At 48.3% G+C, this 9,410-nt stretch overlaps 1 protein-coding gene across 1 annotated transcript; it reads left to right on the top strand.

The window, feature by feature from the left end:
- The first annotated feature begins 5,086 nt into the window (after window positions 1-5,086).
- LOC145402661 (uncharacterized) lies at window positions 5,087-7,816 on the top strand. Its single transcript, XM_080274644.1, has one exon. The coding sequence runs from the start codon at window positions 5,087-5,089 to the stop codon at window positions 7,814-7,816; it is 2,730 nt and encodes a 909-aa protein (XP_080130770.1).
- The last annotated feature ends 1,594 nt before the right edge of the window (window positions 7,817-9,410 follow it).

Raw genomic sequence — 9,410 nt, 5'->3', positions numbered from 1 at the left:
TATATATATATATATATATATATATATATATATATATATATATTTTTATGTGAGGAAGAAGGAACCAAAGGCCATGAGCCCGCAGTAACAGTTCCCTCCAAGAGAAAAACAAAATACAATATAGAGCCAAATTCAAGATCCGATCATTTTGAGATGTCTGGACACACTGCGTTTGAAAGACTGGAGATCATCATCAGCCGTTGAGGTCCACTGCAGGACCGGCCAATCCCTACCGAAGCAGGGACGATACAAGTCAATGTATCTCTACCCAGTGGCTTAGGCTGTCTGGTAGAGACTGTATGTAGGGTGAGAAGTGCTAGTAAGTGTAATTGCAGTGTTGTAGTGGCTTTGGATGTGTGTGTAGTCTGTGAACCAAGTCTAATTGGCCCGCCTTAAGCCGATTGGGTGCAAGCATACTAGTATGCGACACTGGTTCAACCACAGCACCCCTTTTCTCCGCCAAAGTAGCAAGTGACTCGGTGAACGATTCCCAAAGTTTTTACAACTTTGGCGGGAGGCGAACCCTCGTCCACCAGCGTGCGAAACGCAACTCTACCACTGTACCACAGAGGCGCCTATATATATATACAGAGCCTCTGTCGTACAGTAGTAGAGTCTGCGTTTTGCACGCTGGTGGACGCGGGTTCGCCTCCCACTAGAGTTGTAAAAACTTTGGGAAGCATTCATCGAGCCACTTACCATTTTGGCGGACATAAGGGGTGCTGTGGTTGAACCAGTGTCACATACTAGTATGCTTGCACCCAATCGACTTAAGGCGGCCGACTACACTTGGTTCACAGACTACACACACACATCCAAAGCCACTACAACACTACAATCACACTCACAAGCACTTCTCACCCTACATACCTGTACAGTCTCTACCAAACAGCCTAAGCCACTGGGTAGAGATACATTGGCTGTAACATCCCTGCTTCGGTAGGGATAGGCCGGTCCTGCAGTGCACCTCAAGGGATGATGATGATGAAGATATATAATATATATATATATATATATATATATATATATATATATATATATATATATATATATATATATATATATATATATATATATTTATATATATATATGTATATATGTTCGTCTCTCATACTATCGAAGTTTGCTTTTTAAAGTTAGGTATGAAGAGACTGGTTGTACTGGCCTGAAAGCGTTGATAAATATCATGTTTGTTGATACAAAATATTATGATCGCCGTTACTAAATTTCTCCCATCTCACAAATATATTATATCACTGTTGTCAGGACAAGGTCGAGTATATAATTACTACAAGTTAGTACAATAACTATCTATCTATCTATCTATTGCCAGACACCATAATCCCTTAAGGGGTGGCCATTTGACTTTGAGTTATTTGTTTTAAGGGGAGGGGCACTAACCCTCCACCAACCCACTTGTTCACACGTAGGGAGCACGTATGGTTTGGTTATATGGTTACCACCCAGCGTTGTAAATGGTTTCTTGGCTTACAGGAAACCATTTGGCTTGTCACTCAATGTAAAGCCACCTGTAAAGGAAAGAAAAGCAATAAGAAGTGAAAGGAAAGATGCGAGAAATAGGAAGAGAGGAGGGGAGGCACAGAAAAAGAATGACAAAGGCTAAGAAAGAAGTAGGCAGCACTACATCATGTGAGTGGATGATGGTCGCCACCACCTACCACCAAGTACAATAACGCTTGTTGCATATATGCTTCACCTATCAGTTATAGCAACCTCTTGCATTCTTTGTTTGCATGCCGGCTATTCAAGTGAAAGGTTGGGTTACTGAAGTCTCCTTGAACATTGCTCTCCTTTTAAAATTATGGTTGATTTTATATTCACATATAAAGAATTATTGTTTTCCTCATGTGACTTGGGAACTCAATAGGCTTCCTCAAACAGAATATATAAAAACACCTAGCGACAGTACCATTCAGCTCTAAACTTCACCAAATGAGAGCCATATCTGAACCGCACGTCGCTTTGGAGCAAGTGATTTGCTAATCGATGGGGCTGCAAAGTACTCGCCCAAATGAGTGCTGTTTCCGAACAACTACCACCATCAACCATCACAACAGCTACCACCTCCACCACCACCACCAACAACAACGTCAACAACACAGCTACTACCACCATCACCACCTTCGCAGCTACAACCATTTAATGTTGACTAAAATTGTTTGTTCGTAGCACAAATGAAGTAAAAGATATAGGACTATATGTGCAACTCTCTCTCTCTCTCTCTCTCTCTCTCTCTCTCTGATATTGTGTTGGTATAAACAAGACCTTGAGAGCTCTCCTTTCCTTGAAAGTTTTGGGCATTCCAGTGATCTGCCGTCTACCAGCCTTGGCACGGAGCAATAGTAAGCACCCGTCGTCTGTTTGGTGACATAAGGGGCTTTGGGGCTTTAGCCTTAGACTAGTAGCAGTCGTGAAAATTATATCTCGGCCGACCCCCTCTCGTCAGATTTTCTCCCGGCTGCGCATGCGCGGTGGGGGAGTGTGACGTGTGGTGACGTCATGTGCACGTCACTGTACCCCCACCGGTGCTGCGTCTTGACTCCCTGACTTCATTGCTGTGGCAACATGGCTTATTCTGGCCCTGCCTCCCTTGCTGACATTGAGGCTGACCTCTATCTCAGTGAGGACGAGAACATAACAGACCTACACTCGCCCCTAGTGGCACTCGCCACGCAGCAACCTGGCCCCACCTCTTGGCAGCCCAGTGTTGCAGTCCCCCCTCCCGCTACGCCTACCACCTCCACCAAACGACCCATGGACCAGGCTTCGGATTTAATTGGTTCGTCCTCACCTGCTCCCAAGGCATCCAGGCGCATCGAGACTTCTCATCCAGCTGCTTCTGATAATTCATTCCCTCGCCCTGGCTCTCATTGTTCACCCCCTCTGGCCACCACTGTCCTTCCTGCATTTGCTCCCAGAGCTGAATATGTCAAGCTTGTCTTCTGTGGGAACCCAACTGTGGAAACGAAGCTGCGCTGGCTCTCTGACGTCACCAGGGCTTTCTGCCTCAATCGGGAGTTGGCCGAGGTGAAAATGTCTGCTGTCACCTCCCGTTTTGTTTATATCTCACGTAAACGTCCCGACATCATCGAAAGTGTTGCGAAAGGTGACTTCTTATCTTTGAAGCTTGATGTTCAGGACTCCGTTGAGAGGCCGAGGAAGTTCCCGACGTATCTCGTCACCCGCTACCCTGTTGATGTAGACCCTTCTCTGGCCAAGGAACTTAATGGCGTATACACTGTGCGTCGCTTCTATCAACATGGCACGCCCATCAACCGGCTTGTTGTCGAATGGAGCCTCCCAGACCCACTGCCACCAGCTTTCAGCTTCAGCTTCCTTCCTTGCCTTCCATCCTGTGAGTTTAAAAGGATGAGAGACGTACTGCCTTGGTGCTACAAATGCTGGGGTATTGGTCATATATCCCGGTATTGTGCTGCTTCCTCTGATAAGTGTGGTTGTTGTGCCGGCCCCCACTCCTCCCGGACTTGCCCACATCGCACCCCCACCCAACCTACCACCGCTGATGCTACTCCTGCATCAGACCAGCCCACCCCACCTGCTCCAGATACATCAGTGTGGAAATGCCCCCGCTGTAATGAACAAGGAGTCAATGTGTGGCACGGTTGCCTGAAGCGCTTCCGTGCTGCTGCCTCGTTTGCTGTTGACGCTACGCCTCACACCTTGCCCCCACCACCACCACAACCATGGTCGCGACCAGGCGTTGCTTCACCACCTCCATCCTCTACCCTGGCTGCCTCGCCGCAAGTCCTTGCCCTTCACGAGGCCGTTGCCAACCTGACAGCACGTTGCGCAGCCATTGAAGCACGTTTTGATGCAATCGAGACCCGCATTGATAGTCTCGCCACCCAGCAAGCCACCACTGAGCGCACCCTCGCCACACTCATTGAGTCACACCATGCCGTCATCACGTCTATCACCACCCTTTCCGAGAGACTAGAAGCCCTCGCCTCTACCTTTGAAAAGCTCAGTGATCGACTCATCAAGGAGCCACCGCACCACAAGCCTCAGAGCAGTGCCGCTTCCATGTCATCGGGCGGCAACACTTCGACGTCCTTGTCCCCACCAGCCTCCCGTAAACCTAAAGGCAGACTTCAATAACGGAATGCAGCTTCACATCATCTCTTGGAATGCCTGTGGTATCGGAACTTACCTGAAGCTTACTGCGCTCCAGACTTATATAGGTCGTCACCACCCACATGTCATCTTTCTTCAGGAAGCTTTTGTAGGCTGCCATGTGCTCGGGATTGAAGCTCCCCCACTCCCAGGCTTCGTCTCTTATGTCCATCACGTCAGGAATGGCCTCGTGAGCTACATTCACTCCTCCAATCCCCATCAACTCCTCCGCTGCTCTACCGATGACAACATGACCTTCCAGCTCTTCGAGATCACCGTGGGTGCTGGGAAGCTTCGACTCTGCAATGTGTATTCTGCTCCAGGAAAGATCAATCTCCCTGCTCTCCCACCACCTACGTCGCAAGGCATGATCTACATGGGGGACTTCAACGCCCGGCACCCCGCCCTAGGTGATGCCTCCCCCTCCCCAAATCGTGGTGGACTTCCTCTTCTCGAATACATCCGCCGACACCGGCTCACTCACTGGCCTACTGGGGGCGCCACGCACACCCAAGGAGGCACGCTTGATCACATCATTACCTCTGGCCTGGTGGCGTCACATGTTCAGTGCTTTTCTATACAAACCCTTTTCTCTGATCACATTGCTCTTGGATTACAGTACTCCCTACCAAGTGGACCTTCCTCTCCTCACACTCGCTTCCGCATCACCATTCCTCCAAAGTACTGCCCTAACTACATATTTTACATCTCCAGTCTTCTACCAACATTTAACTTCCAGTCGCCTGAGAATCTGTACTCCTCTCTGGTTCGAGCAACACATGACTTTTACACTCGTTTTGTGACACGTCCGCACATCAAAAGACACGGTGTGGCTCATGCCTGGACACTGGATTAGCGCATTCTCAAGGCAGAAAGGCAAGCTGTGGATGATGGTATCGCATTCCAGAGCCAACCAACACATGCCCGTCTCATGCAGTATCGTGCGTCCAGAGATGACCTTGTTGCCCTTCAGCAGGGTGCCTGTACCGAGGCTTGGAGGAAGTATACTGATAGCATCAATCACCAGACAAGTGCTGCCTCCATGTGCCACCTTATCAACAGAGTTATTAGGAGGAAACCCCCAAGTGCTCTTCACCACAACCCAGCACTGTATGCAGAGGACCTGATCACTACCTGGTCTGAGCAGGCGCAGTCACACAGTCTTCCCGTCCATGTTCAAGAGGCACTCTCCACCCACAGGAACGCCTGCACATTGCGTCTCATGGCTGCATTACTCCGGCCAGATGAAGAAGACGACGTACCCATCACTGAAGATGAACTGCGCCGTGCTCTTGCCAGGAGTAAGATGACTGCACCCGGGGAAGATGGTATCACCTTTCAAGTCCTCCGCCTCCTCCTCAAAGTTCCCGGCTCTCCCTTGCTGAAGCTCTACAATCTTTGCTTCCAAAGGGGATACGTGCCTCATGCCTGGACCTCTAGTACCATTGTGCCCATTCCCAAACCTGGCACAGACAAGTTCAGGCCTATTTCACTCACCTCCTGCTTTTGTAAAGTGCTTGAGTGCATATTCCTTGCTCGCCTCATGTTCCGGCTACAAGGCAAGTTATCTCAGAGCCTGTATGGTTTTTTGCCACAGAGGAGCACACACCATTGCCTGATGGACCTGTATGCCCGCCTCTCCCCCGCCAGTGTGGTAGCATTTCTTGATCTCAAGAGTGCTTTTGACATTGCCAACAAGGAGGTTATTCTTGACCAGCTGGTTGAGTTTGGGGTACACGGTAATCTCCTACGGTGGATCCGAGGTTATCTTTGTAACAGGACCTCACGTGTGCTATTCCAAGGGGCATGTAGCACATCCAGGGAATTCGAGCTTGGTACTCCCCAGGGTGGAGTTTTAAGTCCTTTTCTTTTCAATGTTCTGATGCACCGCTTGCTGACTCTTCTACCCGATATTCCTGGCACGACTATCACCTGCTATGCTGACGACATCTGTGTGCATTCCACCTCTGCTGCCGGTCTTCAGAGATTCCTACAGTCTTTCTACGAGTCGTCCTCTGCTTGTGGCCTCCTTCTCTCCCCAGACAAGAGTCGAGTATTCTCTCCTCGGGGCTGTGGTACACTCCCGGTGTTTACTGTGGGACAAAGAGTTATCCCGCCCTGTATGCAGTACCTATACCTGGGAACGCCAGTGCACATCACTCCAGCCATACCTGCTCGGCAGCGTGTCCATCCCATCATCCAAGATCTCCTCCACCGGCTAGAACAGCGCTTTGTCCCCTTCAAGTGGCTCACTAATTATGCTGCCGGCAACTCCATCCCCTTGGCAAGAAACATCTACATTACCTTCATACGGTCAGTCATCGATTATCTCCCCCCAGCACTTAGCCAGCTCTCTAGGACCACCTTGGAGCCTTTAGAAAAGTTTCAGAACAAAGTGATGCGATACATTCTTGGGTGCCCCACCTCCACCAGGATAGTAACCATGTTGACTGAACTAAATCTTCCTTCAGTTGTTGAGAGGATCCACGCCAACGTCACCTCCTTCAGCATCAAGTGCCTTCACTCACCCCATCTTGTTCCACACTATTCCCACGTCCTGCGAGCCTCACTTGACCCTGCTGCTCCTCGCCTTCTACTTCGTCCTGGCGTCCGCACCCTCGTCAACACAGTGTGCTCCTCCCTGCAGCGTCTTCACATCGACGTTACCGTGGCCGAGGTTGATCATGGGCCACCCCCATGGAGGATTCCACAGCCTCATGTCACCTTCACACCCACCTCAAAGACTGACCCACCTTCCCTTCAGAAACAGCTAGCTTTGGAGCACATTGCTGCGCTCGCCTCCTCTGTCTCTGACACACATCACCTCTATGTGGATGGGTCCATACAGCCTGATGGCAGTGCTGGCTGCGCCATCTACTCACCGGACTTGGAGCCCTTGGAGGGTGGCTGGGTTGGTCGCAGGTTACCCAACTCGTCCAGCTCTACATACTGTGAGCTTCAGGCCCTTCTCCTGGCTGTCAGTCTCCTCCGTCAGCGGCAGGTGAATGGTGTTGTGATATGTGATTCTCAGTCTGCACTTCAGGCCATCTCGTCTCCACACCCCTCTCAACGCTCACTCATCAACCACATCTTGCATCAGTTAGTAGCGGCTCAAGATCTTTCCCTCTGCATACGATTTTTGTGGATTCCTTCCCATGTTGGAATAGTTGGGAACGACAGGGTGGACCTCCTCGCTAAGAGTGCCTGCGAACTGCAGCTGCCTGACGGTGCTGCACCCTCCCTTCTCTGCTACAAGCGGATCATATACTATGCCGCACTTCTCCCCACACTCCACCGCATGAATGTTGAGCGTCCACAGAGTGTATCTATACAACACTACGACCACTTCCGACTCTCTTCCCCGAGGTATCGCAGACATGGGCTCATGGTTCACAGACATAATATTGTGACTGCCTGGCTTCGGCTAGGGTACAGACCTCTGTGGCAAGTCTCCGAGGTGGGGGACGTACCCCACTACTCCACCTGCAAGCTCTGCGACCGTCCAAATGCCAACAGTCTCCATCACTACTGCCTCGAGTGTTCCTCAGTGAGTGATTTGCTGCCCCAGGGCGAGGACTTAATACATGTGTGTCGGCACTTGTTAAATGATGACAGCTTGGATACTGTTTTAGCCCGACACCCACACTTTGGTGGGTGCTGAAACTTGTTTCACAGTGTATGCTGGTGTATTTCACCTTCTTGTAAGATCACTCTTGCCTTTGTCCAGCTTCACTCTACATGACAGCGTGTCCTATGTGTCACGAATACTATGTATGATTAGAGACTGAGGACTGTACTAGGTTTGTCGCTCTATGAGCGTAATGAATTAATTAAAACAAAAATCTCTCTCTCTCTCTCTCAATGCACAAATGCATGAAACTCCATGGAAATGTCGTGAAGGGTAAAACGATAGGTAACATCAACGGGACAGTTATCAGGGGGCAAAAAAGCCCTTTCAGAAAATTTCAGTCGACAAGAAATTGAACAATCTGAGACCCAATACCAACCATCCAGACAAGTTTCATCAAATACGTTTTTCAAATTTTGGCTGTGCTACACATACACACACACACACACACACACACACACACACACACACACATGCCAGGATTATAGTGTGTGTGTATATATATATATATATATATATATATATATATATATATATATATATATATATGCAGAGACTTCACTTCACCGTGAAGATGTATATGCAATCTAACCACAGGAGAAATGAAAGGAGCGACAGTGAGTACTTTCGTATATTACATCTTCATACAGAGTAAAACAGAAACGTAAAGGGTAGAGGTCTTTTACGCACACCCGCAGCAGGTAGTGGCACACAGAACAATGGATGACCTGAATTTTTACCTGCGGCTTAACCTAGGGTCACCTGCAGCAGGGAGTGGAACACAACAAAGGATGACCTGAATCTAAAAAATGCACCTGACAAAGGAGGGAGTAGGAGGGGAGGAAAGGGGAGTGAGAGGGAGGGGAAGGGGAGAGGATGGGAGGGAGGAGGGGATAAATACTGCTGCTTAACTTAAGACCTAGAGGATTAATGCTTGGTGTGTCCCACACAGGTGTGACTACACCACCAGGAGATGACAGGGAACAATCACGTGTTAGTCTGGGGGATACTGCTTTAAAATTAATTCAGTTAACAATTTATCACACTTAAAATGACCATAGCTCATGTTTACATTTTTTTCATATGTGCCAGAAATTAGACAATATTCTATTTCCTTCATCTAAGCTTTTTGATCTTGCTAGAATCTTGGGGCCTGTCCAGTCAATATGGTGATCACTGGATGCTTTGTGCTGAAATAAACCACTACTCTATTGGGCTGTCCTTACACTGTATTTATGTTGTGAGATTCTAGTTTCCAAATCTTTTCCAGATTGTCCTATGTAAAATTTGTTACAGCTTTTACACGGGATTTTGTAAACAACGCCTGAATTACTGAAAGGGCTGTTCTTGATGAGGGTTTTTTTGATGGTGTTCTCATATTTGAATACTACTTGTACATTGAGTTTCCTCAGTATGTGAACAACATCAAGAAAATTTTCATGGAAGGGGAGGACAAGGGTTCTTTGACTGTTCTGGCGATCTGGCTTATTAGTTTTCCCTTCAAGGAATCGTTTCTTGGCTGTATTGTGGCACTGAGTTAGTATGCTTTGTGGATATTTTAGCTTCTTTCCAATACTCTGAATCATTTTTAGTTCATCATCAAAAAATTCTGGGTCTGAAATTCTAT

Source organism: Coenobita brevimanus, chromosome 58, assembly GCF_032717465.1.
Source record: "Coenobita brevimanus isolate Jiangsu-jjx chromosome 58, ASM3271746v2, whole genome shotgun sequence".
Taxonomy (NCBI): domain Eukaryota; kingdom Metazoa; phylum Arthropoda; class Malacostraca; order Decapoda; family Coenobitidae; genus Coenobita; species Coenobita brevimanus.
The sequence above is the reverse complement of the archived record's forward strand: the minus strand, read 5'-3'. Positions and strand labels throughout refer to the sequence as shown.